Below are 17,596 nucleotides of genomic sequence, written 5' to 3'. Positions count from 1 at the left end.
GTGTTACCTGTGGTGTTCCGCAGGGTTCAGTACTTGGCCCCCTTCTTTTCAGCATTTACATGCTTCCATTGGGTGATATTACTCGCAAGTATAATATCAGTTTCCACTGCTACGCAGATGACACTCAACTATATCTTTCGTTGGAGTAATCTGCCACACTAAATTGTGGAAATTTGGAGGCCCGCTGCACTGAGATAAAATAGTGGATGTCACTCAATTTCTTGCGTCTTAACTCTGAAAAGACCGAAATGTTAGTTATTGATCCGTCTAAATGCCGTGACTTATTCTCAAAAACTGCTATGAACATTGACAAATGTCACATCACACAGAGTAACTCTGTTAAAAATGTAGGTGTCATATTTGACCCTGATCGGTCCTTTCAAACACACGTGAAGAAAATTACTAGAACCGCTTTCTTCCATCTTTGCAACATTGCTAAAATTCGTCCTATGCTGTCTCAGTCGGAGCGGAGATTGTAATTCACGCGTTTGTTACCTCCCATCTCGATTACTGTAATGCACTACTCTACGGTCTGCCGAAGTCCAGAATCAAGAGCCTTCGGCTGTTACAAAATGCTGCAGCGAGGCTTTTAACTAGGACAAGAAAGTCCGATCACATTACGCCGATTTTGGCTAACCTGCATTGGCTCCCTGTTAGCCTAAGATGTGATTTCAAGGTTATCTTGGTATTATACAAAATCATACACGGGCTTGCTCCCTCATATCTTTCAGATTTGATTTACCCCTATGTTCCTGTCCGAAGCCTTCGTTCTGAAAGCGCTGGTCTACTGGTGATCCCAAGAGCCAAGAAGGGTTCCGCAGGTTCGAGAGCGTTCTCCATCCGGGCACCGGTGCTGTGGAATGCTCTTCCCCCTGAGATCCGATCTGCAACCTTAGTGGAAATGTTTAAATCTAAGCTTAAAACACACTTCTACTCTATGGCATATGAATAACCTATATTTTTTGTTGACAATATCTCTGTACCATTTGTAATTGCAACATCCATTGCAGCCTGGTCATCCTGAAAGGGGGATTACCAAATGTGCGGTCCCTTCTCAAGGTTTCTTCATTTTCCTCATGTTGAGGTTTTTGAGTTTTTGCTTGCACTCATGTTGGTTTCAGATCAGGGGATGGTGTAATAATAGTCTGAAATAATAGTCACTGCAATAACCTGTGCAGCCCTTTGAGACTCTTTGTGATTACGGGCTATACAAATAAAAATGACTTGACTTGACTTGACTTAATAATTTGTAATATAATGCATCAAAGCAAGTGAGCCGTTTGAGAGCCGGCTCTCTCTAATGAATTGAGCCGAAAAAGCCGGTTTTCTAAAAAGAGACGGACTCCGTTTCACCACACAACCACCACATGAAATCCGATGTTGAATGATGCATGTCGGGAAATCCCCAGGCGGCAGACGCATGCACACAGTAGCTTCATTTGCAACGAAAAAACCATACCGAGATAGAGGCTACTGCGGCGAACTCGTTTGACTTGACTGATTTGCCATTTCATGATAGTCAGTGTATACCGGATGGTACCCATAATTGACAAATTTGCGATTTTTCGTACAGATTTTCTTGTACGTCGTACACGTCTTAAAATGCATAATAAACCTACTTTGTACGGCAAAAACGTACAGGTTTACAGGTATGTTTTTGTTACTAATTTTGCGCAAAAGCCATCCACTTTGGTATGTATGAAAACAAGCGATGACCACCAACATAAAACAAGACATAATAAAACAACAGAAAGAAAAATTATATACATCTGAATTTTGTATTTCTGTGTCGTGTGAGCTAAAATTTGTGTTTTTCAAAAACAACATTTGACGATCGAAACAGCATATACACAGGTTGGATAGAACATACATCCATCCATTATCTGCACCGCTTATCCTCAGTAGGGTCACAGGGGTGCTGGAGCCCATCTCGGCTATCTTCGGGCAGTGGGCAGGGGACACCCTGAACTGGTTGCCAGCCAGTCGCAGGGCACACAGAGACACACAACCATTCACTCGCTCATTCACACGTAGGGACAATTTGGGCCGGCCAATTAACCTGACATCCTTGTTTCTGGAATGTGGGAGGAAGCCGGAGTCCCCAGAGGAAACCCGCGCAAGAACGGGGAGAATGTGCAAACTCCGCACAGGATAGCTGGATTTTATCGCATGACCTCAGAACTGTGCCGCGAACGTGCTTACCACTCAGCCGCTGTGACGCCATGCCTATATATAAGTGCATGCCTATATATAAATGTATGCCTATACATAAATGTATGCCTATATATATATATATATATATATATATATGTATGTATATATATATATACTGCACAAACTGTATTCAAATTTCGAACATAAGAATGTTTCCTTTCCTCTGTGTCCCTTTGACCTTTATGTAGTGTTGTCTATCCAACACTAGAGTGCAGCAGTGCTTAATCTGCAAAGTGCCTTATATAACTGGCACTGCCAGCGCTGCTACAGTAATAAAGAGCACCAATGATTAATCAAGCCAATTTTACAAGTGGTTTCAGCAAAAGCATTGACTTTCCATAAGACTCTCAGTGTGATTGGGAATCTAACACTTTTTTAAATGTAGTGCATCTGAAAAATGTGAAAACACTCTCAGTAATGTCTGTATTTTCAAAAGGATGCAAAATCATGTAAACCGAAAAATCCTGCACTGTGGAGGACAAACCAGAGTAAAAGTCCATCATATAGGCCAGGGATGTCCATATATATATATTTTTTAAATAAAAGCCACATGTCAAAGAATTCTTGTTTGAAACAAAAATGGAAAAACTAAACTACTCTAAAGGGACTGTAGATATTATTTGAACACTAGATGTCACTGCATTGTGTAGTGCAAACAAAAACGAGTGCTACTAGCACAAGGAATTATAATTTATAATAGTAATAATAATACAGTGCTACCTCTACTTACGAATTTCTCCACATACCAAAGTTTCAGGTTTCGAAGTACCTGAACGGGGAAATATTGCCTTTTCTTACAAAGATTGCCTCAAGTTACAAAGTCAAAAAGACAGTACAAGATGCGATGCTATTCACTGCTCCTAGTTTCCCAAAACGTAAACCAAACTGGGTATCGCTTCATATGCCTGGCAAACAGTGTGTATGCGTGCTCCCAGCATCCTCTTCGTGTCACCGTCACAGTTCAGAGTTCACAGACGAGAAGAATAGAAGAAGAATAGAATAGAATTTACTTTTATTGTCATTCTCTGCACACAGAACAAAATGTCGATACACCTGACCCGTACAGTTAAACTGTAGCGAGCCGATGCAGCCGCAGCCAAACAGGGCGCAGCCATTTTTAGTCATTAGGTGACCAAACCTCCCAATTCCAACCCTTAATGCTGAGCGCCGAGCAGGGAGGCAACGAGTACCAATGTTGTAAGTCAAGTCTTGGCCGAGTCTTGAACCAGCGACCTCCCAGTCTCAGAGCGGGCGCCCTACCATCTAGGCTACTGAGCTGGTAAAGGAGGAGGAGGGTTTCCAGCAAGATGCAGCCATCATACAATCAGCCCAAATTTAAGACATATTTACAAAATTCCATGAATTCTTGGAATTTGTAGACCCTGAACTGGTTGCCAGCCAGTCGCAGGGCACACAGAGATGAACACCTTACTCGCTCATTCACACCTAGGGACAACTTGGACCGGCCAATTAACCTAACATGCTTGTTTTTGGAATGTGGGAGAAAACCGGAGTGCCCGGAGGAAACACACTCAAGCACGGGGACAAGATGCAAACTCCACACAGGAGGTTCGATCTCATGACCTCAGAACTGTGCCGCACACGAGCTAACCACTGCGACACCGTGCTGCTGCTTTTATAACCAATGAGAGTTTATAAAAAGTAATGTCTCAGGGGAGGACCTTTAAGAACAGGTTGGAGTTCCTGAGGGTTAGGCCCTCTCCTGTTCTTCTGACAAGTTTAAAATCCATTTATGTCTTCTCTCCTTATTTTCAGTGAAGTTCGTGTTATGTTAAATGAATAGAAACGTTTTTTAAAAATGCACTTTAATACAATAGTAGAAGTTTTAACAGTGGCAATCGAAGTAATTCTAAGGTAATTCTTACTGAAATAATTTTGGGTATTTACAAATCAGACCCTCTGTTTTTATCTGAAAAATGGATAGTGGGCAGCAATTGACCTCAAAGCTGTTGTGTGGACACCCCTGATACACAGGATTGTCTCCGACAATAAGAATATTGTGATAAAAGTTATTTTTCTACTGAAATTAAAAAGCTAAAATGTCGTATATTTTGCATTCATTAAGACTCAGCTGATATAGTGCAAGCCTTTTTTTCCATATTGCTAATGATGACTTGCAGTATAGTAAACTTACGTTTAATATTTGACTATTTTAAGATAGTTGATATTTCGCAATAATCAGCAATACAAGAGCACGACTTGCAAAATTTCCGTTGATTTGTAACTAATCCAGAACATATGACGTGTTGTTTATCTTTTTATTTTTAATTGCATCACAGAAAATAAAAATCTTTATCACAATCTTCTAATTTTCTTATACAAACCGTGAGGCAGTACTGACTTAATTTCTCATTTAAATACAAAAATCATTTCTTCACATCTACTATGGTTTACTCTGAACTCCCACCCGGAATTTAACCAGCTAATGTAGGGGTGGGCGAAGTCTTTAATTTGTGGGACGCACTGGGTTACAAAAAATCAGCTGAGGGGCTGGGCAAAGAGGAAAATCATTATTGACTGGAATTTTTTTATCCAGCCATAAACCAGAGTCTGTAATCCGATACCTTGGCAATAAATGAGGAAAAAGGATAATGTAGGCTTATCCCATTGTTTTCATAAGTATTTACATATAAATATACATGCAGACATCATTTACATGTTGGATTTCATCATGGATTTGTTTATAAATAGACCATTTTATGGAATTGGTTTTGAAACATTGAGAAAGTAAAGTAAACCAGGTCCCTTTTTAAGGCACTACATTTGCTTTGAATAACTTAAAATGCAATAGGACTAGCACAAAAGTGTGGGTTTTTTTTGCAATTAATTCGATAAATATTTTCATTTGGTACTGGGATGCACAGATAGGAAGAAAATGCCTTATTTTGTTATCATATTGTATTTATTCGTGTATACTGTACATGCTTTTTTCGTATCTGATAACAAACCTCTGAGTTAGGACACACTTTATACTATGTATTACCGCAATATTTCACCGTAATTGAGCAATGATTGGTCAGTCAACAAATATTGCTGACCTCTTTTGGTCAGCATTGGATGCAACGGGAATCAAACCCAGATTGAGGTGGTCAGAGCGATGAATTAAAACCCCTAGGCCACTAGGATTATTAAAATGAAGGTAATGGGATAAAATTTCATCACATCATCACAGTAGTTGAGGGGCGGCAGTAGCTCGAGGTAGAGCGCTCGTCTTAGGATCAAGGGATCCCAGTTCGAATCCCGGCTCGTCCGTGTTACATGTCGAAGTGTCCTTGGGTAAGACACTGAACCCCTAATACCCCCAAAAAGCAGGTTAGCGCCTTACATGGCTGCAAGGCCGCTATTGGGAAATGTGGAGCACATTGTAAAGCGCTTTGGGAAGTCATTGACTTTAAAAACGGGATATAAATGCAGATCATTTTCATTTTTTTTTCATTTTTTTACGCATGGTGGTACATTGTACAATAATGTAATGGAGCATTATGGGGAATAGTTCATCCAAAATATCGTTGTACAACAAGGTACCGTGGGTAGAAGTAGTGCTATGATAAGATAAAATTGAATGTCTTTTTTCATCTCATCTAGTTACTGGTCTTGTGATTACACAGTGAATGTGGGCTTATTATTGTTATTATTGTTAATATCTCATCTCATCTCATTAGCTGCATCGCTTATCCTCAGTAGGGTCGCGGGGGTGCTGGAGCCCATCCCAGCAATCATTGGGCAGTGGGCAGGGGACACCCTGAACTGGTTGCCAGCCAATCGCAGGGCACACAGGGACAGACATAGACTTTCTGGACTAGTTTACAGGCTGGCGGCGTCGTTGGTGTCATGCTCTTTCCGGACATCTTCAACATCTTACTTAGTGTTTACTATTCTGTGTACAGTAATGCTAATGGTAATTCACCCTGGTCAATCCTGGAAGGGGGATTACCGCATGTGAGGTCCTTTCTCAAGGTTTCTCTTTTTTTCCTCACACTGCGGTTTTTGAGTTGTTCCTTGCCTGCATGCTGGTTTAAGATCAGGTAATTGTGTAATTTTGTAATTGTAATCCTGTGCAGTCCTTTGAGACATCTTTGTGATTAAGGGCTATATAAATAAATAATAATAATAATAAATGTGTGTGACTTGACAACCCGCTCGCTCATTCACACCTAGGGACAATTTGGACCCGCCAATCCACCTGAAATGCATGTCTTTGGAATGTGGGAGGAAACCGGAGTGCCAGGAGGAAACCCACGCAAGCACGGGGAGAACATACAAACTCCGCACAGTATGTCCGGTAGTGGATTTGAACCCACACAGGAGGTTCCCAAGACCTTAGAACTGTGCCGCCGTGCTGCCCTATTGTTAATATTAATAATATTATTATTATTGGGCTGCGAGAATTTAGTCAGACCATTAACCGGTCCGCGCAATGAAGAATGTTTCTGATCACTGAAATACATGTTTTATTGTTACTATTTTTGTTTTGAAGGGACGGATTAAAAGCTCTGTGGGCCGCACGTTGCCCCCAGGCAGTAGTTTGCCCACCCCTGAATGGGTTAATTCTGGCTTTCCAAATTAACTAGTAAAACAATAAAGAGTTATAATTCATGTGTCAAGTCTTCAAGTCTTTTTCTCCCTGATAAAAGTGGTCCATGCTCAAAGTACTTCCGGGTGTAATACACAATCACAATAAATTATCATTCTAATTCTATTAAAGTACTGTTGTGCTCCTTTTTTCATGTACTAAATGACCCTAGTGTGATTTCGTTCCCTAAAAAGTCAGGGGGGCTTGTAGTGCTGGGAGAGGATGGAGGGGAAAGCTTGGAGCGCTTGACCTCCCCTCCACCCCGGTAGCCCCTCCACTCTTTGATCCAGGCATCCTTTGTGGGCGCATCCAGGCGGTCCAGATGCCGGGCTTGCACAATCGGGGAGGGGGCGATCGAGTTCTTCATCACATGATACGTGTACCTGGGGGAGAAAGTGCGCTGGTGAGAAAGTAGGCCAGCGAAAAACATGCGGCACTTTGATGTAAATCAGGGCATTCCTTCTAAATATCCCCACTTTGAAAGGGCGGCGGGACGACTAGAAGCAGTTGCTTCTGTTTTTTTTTTTTTACTTTGTCATTTTTGCACCATGATAAAGTTTCACAAATCCAAAATTAGTTTACATAATGACATTGCAGGGATGTCAAAACTTTTTAATCGGAGGGCCACATACAGAAAATTTGAAATATCTACCAAAATCAGTCCATTAGGCCTAGTCTCACTAGTCGTTGTTTGTAATCTTCCTTTGCTTTGTAGCACTAGTTTTAGGTTGCACTCTACCAGAGGATGCTAAACTTTCTTAAGCTTAGGTTGTCATGATTATCGATGTGTGCCCGCTCTTTTGGCGCCAACCGCTGCGGGCTCTGATTGGCTCCCTCTCCTTATTTAAACCCAGTCCTGTCAATCCCCTGTTGTCAGTCCGTCTGCGAACCTCTGTGTATACAAGGAAAGCCTTTTTCGAACCTGACTCCCGCCTGTACCGTTTTTGCGCCCGTTTGTCTCCATCTACGCCCTGTTTTGTTCCCGACCACGTCTGCTCTCCTGTCCCGGCTTACGACCTATTTTCGATCCCGACTACATCTACTCTCCCGTCCTGGCCTACGACACGTTTTTCTGTCCCTGACACTGCCATCACTCGCTACGAAAGATCCACTTCCGTGTTTGGATTCCAATCCGAGTCCGAGAGCGACTTGACTCCCGCGTCCAGCTAACACCGGACCGCGGGCGCAGCCCTTCCTCTTTCTTTCAATAAAACTTGTGGTAAACGTTACACAATTGGGTCCCGTTTCCGGTCTGGTCCTGATAGAAAGCTACTCTTTTGTTACCGATTAGCACAAAGCGCTATAAGTTTCACCTGCATTTCTAAACTAACATGTTATAAACGATGCAATGCATGTTGTACAATGTAATACTCAACATTTCAAAACGAAATCGTTTTTCCCCAGTGATTACTTAAATAGTATCAGTATTGTCACACAAGCGCAGGCGCCCGTCATTGCTGAGGTTCGGCTCATCTATGAAGAACAGAGTGACACTTTTCACCGATAAACAACGGCGACCAGAAAATGATGGTGCTGTATCTGAGACAGACCAGGAGGCCACTCCTGCTACTGTTAACCATGGAAACCAGTACTATTTGTTTCATGTTTGGGAGGAGACCTCTACCCCAAAAATGGCCTGGAGAGGGGTGGGCGTGGCCAGGGTGTAATTGCCCAAGACACACCATAGGAAGTGGTGCCCCAACGACCTTGGCATTTAAGGGATCCGTGAATAGGTTTTTACTATGTTATTACCAGCTTGTAATCACGAGAGGTGGTCAAATATCAGTGTCCCTTGAAATGATGACATCTAATAGTACTAAGAAAGAAACAGGACTACGTTTTTCAAAAATAACATGTTTACTTTTTTAATTCCTAACCTGATTTAGGATTTTGTCGGAAAAATAATTAATTGGGGGTGCATCATTAAAATGGTTAAGAACCACTGAATGAGGGAAGTAGCTATTCTTTATGTATAATTATATTTGTGTTTAACTGCTACAAAATCTGTTTTTACAAACAATAGAAAGATAATTAATAAAGTGGAAACTGACCTCGACATTAACATATTGTCATGAACGGGAACTGGATCAGGACCCAAATGCATACCGTTTCTCACACAAGCCTTTAAATTTACAGGGAATGGGGAGTCATGCACGTTAGGCAGCAGTCTGGCGTGGAATGATAGGAAGCCAGAGGCCGACACGATTGATACCAATTGCCCAAGCAATTATCGGACAGATGGGACAGACAGGATTGATATCAAAACAGGATATCGAAATTTAACAGGACGAACCAAATGGGAACGAAACTGGAAACAAATATTAAACAACAGGACAGAGAGGATTGATATCAAAACAGGGTATCGAAATTAAACAGGACAAACTAGACTGGAACAAACCTGGAAACTGATATTAAATTGGAAAAAAAAAAAACAGGAACCATACCGGACAGGTATAGGCCATCAACCATAAAATGGGGGATAGTGGCCCCCAAACCATAATTTGGTCACTCCTAATAGAAAATACTCGAAATATGTGGTAATTTGTCACATCGCTCTCTTTTTTAAGTTTTTATATTCTGAAGTAACTGATGTGCCTTGAAGGTAAGATAAGCAAAACCACATATTTAGTATTAATCCTAAAGGCACACTGTGAAATATTTGACCTCTAGATGTCGCTTTATTGCATAGCACAACCAAAAAGGAGTGCTACAAGGCACAAGAAGGAAGACAAACTACAGAGATTTAAAGTGACCAAACCGCACCATTTTTCTCATTTTTTTTGCCCAGCCATTTACAAGGATAGTCGTTTTGGGGGGGGGGGGGCAACCTTAGCAGCAAGATAGCGGACAATCATGTCACCTTCCTCTAAGTGAGCCTCCTGTTATTTACAATAAATACACATTTCTTGACCATTTAAAATTAATGCATATTTATGTGATAGTTTCTTATTTTGTTCTCATTATTTAAACCAATATTTTTTTTTTAATGAATGATGATTTTTTTTTCCCCAATAGGAGGTTCTAAATATTACACAACGTCCCCTTACCATCAATTGCATTTTAAGAATAAGGAAATTTCCCCTGCAATGGTACCTGGGTAGTAGTGCCACAACTGTAGTAATGATGAGAATAAGGTAGAAAATAGGGTCTGTCAGTTGCTTCTGGAGTGTCCAGTATGAGTTACAGGTAACACAGGAAGTGTACAACAGAGTCAGGATCAAGGACACGGCAACACTGCCCAGCATAATAATCCAATGAACAACAGTCTGCAAAACACACCCAAAAACAATGAACTGAGGTTCAAGATTTTGTATGAAACATTGAAAGAGGCTCGCAGTGTCTCGCTCACCCAGGCTTTGATCTCTATCGACAAGTGGAGCAGGATTGTAATTAAAGAAACTGCATTCAAGGGCATTCCGAATGTGAAAACATCAACGTCCAAATCCTTGTACACCTGCAGAAAACAAAAATATGTCCTTCAATTGTAGACTTGTGTTTGACTCTACAGCCGAGTGTTTTCCTACCAGGTATGGGATGAAGAAGCAAACGAGGCTCTGGTAGAAGGCATCAAGCATGGAAACCCAGAAGGTGGAAAAACGATATTCCTAAATTGACGATGCACATAATTACAGAGAAATCAAGGTTGTTTGTATTTAAATGCGAGATATACTGTGTTTTCCATACTAAAAGCCTTAATTTGGTCAGTAATTTGGCTTTATTTACTGCAAAATAGTGGTGAATAAAATTGGTAATGGATTCAGTCTTTATTCATCTGCTTTTCTATAAGAGGTTTTACGTTATAGAACCATATTTGTGCAATGATTGATCATTCAAAATACATAGCTGACCAAAATCGCAAAACATTGTATGCAGTGGGAATCGATCCCCGGTCACGGTGGTGAGAGCATCAAAACATAACCCCTAGACCTGGGATCAGCAACAGGCCGCTCTGGAGCAACATGCGGCTCTTTGGCGCTCCCTTGTGGCTCCCTGGTGCTTTTTTTTGATTATGTAATGTAAAATGATATGGTTTTATATATACATTGGAACCTCGCTAGTTCGCGGTTCCACTTTTGCGGGTTCAGAGCTTCGCGGGTCTAAAAAATATACCTTACCTTCTCAATAAAAGCATTTATTGACTTGACGCCATTGAGCGTGAGCTTATGTCAACTGAGGACACGGTGTTGACACTCTTATTGTGAAGGGGAGGGGGAGGCCTTGACACAATGCTTAGTCATGGTGAGTTACCGCTTCTCTCACCCCCCCTGCTTTAACTCCTCCCACCTCACCCACTTCTTATGTGGCGCTCAGTTTATCATGGAGGAACTTGGCGACGCGACGTAAGTATATTCTTTTCTGTCCCATTTCATCTCAAGTTTGAATTTATTATACCAAAAGCGAGCGGTTGTTTGTACTACCTAAACACGGCTAATTGTGTGTGGTTTCGTGTATTTGTTGTAAAAGCCGTTCGATGCCGCTAGCTAAAGTATGTTGTTATTGTCAGAAGGTAGCTGTTTCACTTTCATTAAAATGATCACAGACCATTTTTTAAACTGTTGTCTCCCAAAACGCTTCACAAACAATCATCAAATATCACATTTTCACTGTTTTTATTTTCGATATGTAACCGGTAGTGTTAACAAGCGAAATAAACTGCGATTGCTGCATGTGGTTGAGAGCGGTTAATACAATCATACTGAATGGTTCATAGTGGTTTCGCCGCAGTCCTATTGCGTGTAGATACAACATATTTGACAGGGTTTTTTTTTTGTTATAACATGAATTTCAATCTCTCTCTCTACCCGTATTCTATATGGTGTACTGTATACAGGGGGTATACTGTATACCTGTATATGTTTTTAAGCATTTTTGAAGGGGCGCCGCTACTACACAGTTTTCGCGGGTGGTCTTGTTCCCCATTAACCGCGATAACCGAGGGATTACTGTATATATATATATATATATATATATATATATATATATATATATATATATATATATATATATATATATATATATATATATATATATATATATATATATATATATATATATGCTGTAAATATCTATATTCAAACACCATGTCATTTTATATCATCAAGCCTTTTTGAAAAACAAATATATATACTTTGGGTTGCACTAGAGCAGGGGTGGCGAACACGTGGCTTTAGAGCCACATGCGGCTCTTGGACAATTAGAATGCGACTCTGCCTCATCATATTTTCCATATACTGTGGCTCTTTGCCTTGTTTCATGTTTATTTTTTTTTGTGTTTTTATTGAGTGTGGACACTTTCCTTGAAATCAACACAAGAACAATACTTGTTGTATTGTAAGGAGAGGAGTGTGTTATGGGAAATAATGTGTTTTTAATTGTGTGTGTTTGTGTGTGTCTGTCTGTCATGGCAGGTCAGTGCGTGGTGTGGCTCTTTGACTCTCACAGTTAAAAAATTAGGCTCTTTGTGTCAAACTTGTTCGCCACCACTGCACTAGAGCATCAGTGATACAGACAACATAATGCATCAAATGTTATCCCATTATTACACAATTTCTACTCTTAGTGTCCTGAATTATCTCAACGAACACAAAGTCAGATACACCACAGAGTTGCTTCTCTCATTGTATTGTTTTGCGTTAATATATATACTTTCTGTTCCATCCATTCTCTCACATTCATTTCTGCCTTTTCATATGTCACCTGTACCACTATTGTCTAGTGCTTAGGTTTTGGTGTTCTCGCCTCCATGAACTATTATCAATTACCATTGACTAATATATACAGTCAGTGCATAAAACATGCAACAGTTAATGTTAAATATGTGTTTTAATGCTATGCGTCTTAATATCCAGTGCGATTTCTATATGGAAGGTATACGACAAAAGACTATTTTTTGTGGGAGAGACTTATAATCCGGTGCACTTTATATTAGAGTACAGAAAATATGATACTAATTATTATAATTGTGTTTAACTGACCCCAGCACCTTGTCCGGTTCTATAAAGTTCAGGAACGCCGAGCAGAACCTCTGCGGAAACGTCTTTGTCCATAACGCCGTACATGATTGGGGGTGCGGAGGTGAAGAATAGGTTGAAGAAAATCAACAGCCAGTAATCCAACATGGCGGTCGCTGTAAAGCCACAATAGAACTGATACCAGAAAAGAAGATTCACGTTGGCCTAGTGAAATCAGCAATGCAAAATTTGGTTAGGTGACCGACAGAGATACTGTAAGTGAAACTAAACCAAGATTTTCCGTTCTGGACCCACCAAATTCTTATAGAAGAAGTAAATGATCATATTGGCCAAGCGACTGTAGCACCAATGTCCATGAACCAGTAGGAGTTTTTTAAGATGTTTAAAGCGGGATAATGCAAAGTCACTCGCCATGACTGCCTGCAAAACAGAAAGCAGAATCAGCATTTTAGAATCTTTTAATCAAAGTATTAGATCAGGAGAGTAAGACCATTCTAAATATTAATTATGTCACATAATAGCACAGTACTCGGTCAACTTGATAAAGTCCGGACTTCTAACCTGCATCCCCTCTTGACCAGAAATCCCGACCCCAATGTCGGCTGCTTGAATCATGTTAACATCATTAGCACCGTCACCTGTGATCACAGTTGCATGTTTTCAGTTATGGAAGAGTGACAGAATTTCGAAATACTCTACCCACCCTTGCCCTAATTCATACCTGTCAACCTCCATGGCTCCATGCCCTTACAAACTGTCGTATTTTCCCTTACAAAATACAAAATGATCTTACACCATATTTTTTTTTCAAACGTGTTTATTTATGTAGTTTAACATGTTATATTGTACATGTGTTTCGTTATATCCTGTATATTGTTAAGTAAAATTTGTTGTGAGATCCTGAGTTGCTCGACATGAATGAGGTTTATTATAAAAAAAAAATCAAAAATTAAGTAGCTTGGACGTTCACTGTCGAAGGAAAAAACACATGCAAATATAATTAAGTAGAAAAATAAATGTTCTCATTCAAATTATTAATTCATTTTCTGTATTAAATTATTGTTGGTAATATACTGATTTAAGGGATAACCACAAACCTGTCTTTTTTCATTTTCTCCTTTTAAACTTCCTTTTTTTCTTAACTTTTTAATACAACCTAATAATTCGTAATATAATGCATCAAGTGAGCCGCTTGAGAGCCGGCTCTCTTTAATGAGTTGAGCAGAAAAAGCCGGTTCTCTAAAAAGAGACGGACTTCCTTTCACTACATCAAACCGCTCACCTTGTTTGCAACGGAAAAAAAAACGATACCTAGATAAAGGCTTCCGCGGCGAACTTGTTTGACATGATTGATTTGCCGTTTCGTGATAGTCGGTGTTTACAGGATGGTACCCATAATTGATAAATTTGCATTTTTCCGTACAGATTTTCTTGTACGTCGTACACGTCTTAAAATGCATAATAAACGTACTTTGTACGGCAAAAACGTACAGGTTGACAGGTATGCTAATTGGAGAGGAAATAATAATGTTCGCATTTTTGGAAAAGTAAAGGGACGACATACTGGTAAAGGCACAATGTGTATTGTTAGGAATGATTATAAGGAGGATAATGATGATAATTATTCATTTTACAAGTTCCTTGTAAAGTAGTAGAGAAAACATGGGGATAGACAAAAAGCTATTTTAGGAAAATTAAGTCCCTCCTGGTTAATGATTTTGGCTGTTCATTTGCGCTCATAGCCCTGCAGGAATCAATAAATCGGTCTTTGAGGACAAGCAACCTCAGAACAATTACACGGCAAATCCTGTTGTTTGTCCACCTGAGAAAGGACAGCTGTGTCAGTTATGAAATGGATGCCGACATAAACTCGCAGGAAACTATTCTTTATGGCCAAACAAGTGTAAAGACGATCTGTCCAACTGACCGACAGCGAGCGTCATCACTCGGAGCTTTTCCCTGATGAGCTTCACGACACCGCTCTTCTGCAAGGGCGTGACCCGGCAGCACAGGACGGAGCGGCAGCGCTTTGCTAGCTCGACAAAGCGACTTTGCAGATCCCCCGAAATTAGCATGGCCAAGGTGCGCCCGTCGATCACCAGGGAGATGTCCGGGGTCGTGTCCACGTTGCACGGGTCGTTTTCATACCTCTTCACTTCCTCCAGGGTGCAGTCCAGGATGGAAGTACAAATCAGCTACATTAAAAAAAAATAGAAATAAAATAATTTAATTGATTACAAAGTAGTGAACATTGGTTACAACGAGATAAGACATGACACTACAGGATAAACACGTAATAAAGACTTAAAGGGAAAGATATGTCAGGATTTCCATATATAGGTAAAACGGTAGCACCCTGTGCCCGCTCGTTTGGCGCCAGCTGCTGCTGGTTGCCTGATTGGTTCCCCCTCCTATTTAAGCTCAGTGCTTTCTCTCTCCCTTTGTCAGTCTGTCAGCGAACCTATGCTTACACAAAGCAAGCATTTTGACTCTGACTCCCGCCGGTCGCGTTTTGTCACCCGTTTCCCACTTGTCTGTTCCTGATTTCCCCATTTGTCCTCAGCTACGACTAACAACCCGTTTTTTGACCCTGACCCTGTTCTGATCTCCCGTCCCGGCTAAGGACCCGTTTTTTCCCGTTTGACGACGCTGCGATCTCCCGCTCCGGAAGATTCACTTCCACGTTCCGAACACGCCCCGATCCCGTGAACGGCCTGCTTCAATCGCCCAGCGAGCACCGGATCGCTGGCGCTTGTTTTTCATCTTTATATCGATAAATGTTGATAAATGTTACGCATTTGGGTCCTCTCCTGTTCTGGTCTTGACAAGCAGGGCCGGAGTGGGCCACATTTTTAGCCCAGGATTTTTACACCCAAAGCCGGCCCTCTCAGCTACAGAGGAGGAATTTCAATGAATAAAACAGCAGCGAAATCTTATGATGCATTTTTATTGGGAAGAAATTCAAGTATGTTGATGATTTAATGGGAAACACTTTACTATTTTAATGCAAAGAAAAATTATATCAAGATTCCAAAGGTTCCCAGGACAGTGAGCTTCTCAGCTTAGTTTTTACACATTTTATAGCAAAGAAGCTGTGCTTACATGCAACCTGAGCACAGGACAGGCTCAACAGGAACGTATATGCCAGCTCAATGACACGGTAGGTATCTGTGAGGAGATTATATTGTGAGAGTACCTGTTTTTTTCTTATTTTAATTTTTTTTCTCTTTTCTTCTTTTATTTTTTCCAAGCTTTTTTCTTCTTTATTTAGCATTGTTTTTCTCTTTTTCTTATTTTTTTCCTGCTTTTTCTTTCCTTTTACTCATTTTCCTTGTATTTCTTTTTTGATTCTTCTAGCATTTTACTTCTCTTTTCTTACCTTGTTGTCTTTATATTATCTTTTTTTTCTGTGGTTTCTTTTTTTCAGCTTTATTTGTCCCCCAAAAATAATTTTATGCATAATCTTATATAATACTTCTTAATATATAGATAAAAGCAACACAAAAAAAATCAAAAGAGGCTTTTGGAAGCAGGGCCAAAAGAGATGCTTCTCGAAAAAGAGACTGCTAGTTTATTTGAGTGAAAAGAGCTACCTAACTTCTAAATTCTATAAACACCTAGCACAACACACATCCGGGGACACACAGGCAAAAAGTGCAAGATGAGTGAAATAAATAATAAGTCATTCTTTTAACACTGTTATTTTTCTTTTCCTGGCTTTTTTTTTGCCCCACCAAGCACCTTTCTGCCTTTCTTTCCATCATACTTGACTCATATTATTCATGCCGTTATGTGTTAATTTTACCGCTACAGAAGAGGGGTAGTGGGCCAAACAAACTTAAGGTTGAATCGTGCAATTAACAGATATGTGATAAAATTATTTTTCTCATCCAGCCAGCCCAAACACCACCTTGACATGAGCCGACTCCATGGGAAATCCTTCATTTTTCCTGATTAGTCACTCCGGCTTTGCAAAGTAGTGCTTTGAAAGCGCTTGTGTGCATCATAACAACAGTGCAATGAAAAATAGTGTAACAGGACCCAGATGGATGGGCTTGCTCCAGCGGGTGTTACACATTTGTTTTATATATTTTTGTTTTTTTTGTTGTTGTTTTACTTCATCTGCAAAATAGATGATAAATGTCAGTGTCACACGACACCATTTACTTGTTGACATTAAGGATCATTTATTGAGCAAGTCTCATTAAATCACGTGAGATCCCTTTTAACATATAAATACAAAATAACATTGCCATTAATTGGTACTTTTCAAGAATCAATTAACAAAACACCATAACTGTACCTTCCAAAACAACTCACTATGTGTTATTTAGTATCAAAATATACAAATGAACGTCACAGTACACTTTTCAGTTAGTCCAACATAACATAGCATACCTCACCCAAGGCCCTATTTGTTGCTTATGCTGGCTTAACAGAGTTGAAATTTGATTGTTTTGAATGTTTTTTTGAATTCTTACAAAATCTGTGTTTTTGTTGTTTTACTGTTAATATTCCGGTACCTCATTTAATTGTTAAGTTATGGGCGTCTGCGACTGTCTTCTTCGTTTGGCACTTTATGGGCTTAAGCGCTTGCCGTAGCTTCAGCTAATTTGCATCGCGCTGAAGGTAAGATGTGCCCAATATCAGTTGGATAAAAAATGCATATTTTGCTAGATATAGGAGCTGCTTTCGCAAATTGTTTTTGTATATAAAGATATATAAGTTGTGCTAAATGATGTATATTAAAAAAAAGCATTAAATAAGAAGTAAAGTACCGTAAAAACATGCCACGAGGTGCGGCCTGTTGAGTGAT

At 40.1% G+C, this 17,596-nt stretch overlaps 1 protein-coding gene across 1 annotated transcript in view; it reads right to left on the bottom strand.

Annotated features, from left to right (window-relative positions):
- Positions 1-4,386: 4,386 nt before the first annotated feature.
- The window catches only part of atp10b (ATPase phospholipid transporting 10B), a 42,529-nt gene continuing 29,319 nt past the window's right edge, over positions 4,387-17,596 (bottom strand). Inside the window, exons 15-22 of the mRNA XM_088343390.1 lie at positions 14,708-14,975; positions 13,342-13,418; positions 13,075-13,200; positions 12,784-12,984; positions 10,333-10,413; positions 10,158-10,262; positions 9,902-10,074; positions 4,387-7,191 (exon numbers count right to left, since the gene is read on the bottom strand). Coding sequence (XP_088199516.1) covers positions 6,960-7,191; positions 9,902-10,074; positions 10,158-10,262; positions 10,333-10,413; positions 12,784-12,984; positions 13,075-13,200; positions 13,342-13,418; positions 14,708-14,975 — 1,263 coding nt within the window. The 3' untranslated portion in view covers positions 4,387-6,959. The remainder of the gene's footprint in view (positions 7,192-9,901; positions 10,075-10,157; positions 10,263-10,332; positions 10,414-12,783; positions 12,985-13,074; positions 13,201-13,341; positions 13,419-14,707; positions 14,976-17,596) is intronic.

Source organism: Urocampus carinirostris, chromosome 9 (genome assembly GCF_059441175.1).
Source record: "Urocampus carinirostris isolate Australia breed hairy pipefish chromosome 9, RoL_Ucar_1.0, whole genome shotgun sequence".
In the NCBI taxonomy this organism is placed as follows: Eukaryota; Metazoa; Chordata; class Actinopteri; order Syngnathiformes; family Syngnathidae; genus Urocampus; species Urocampus carinirostris.
This window is presented reverse-complemented; position numbering and strand designations above follow the sequence as displayed.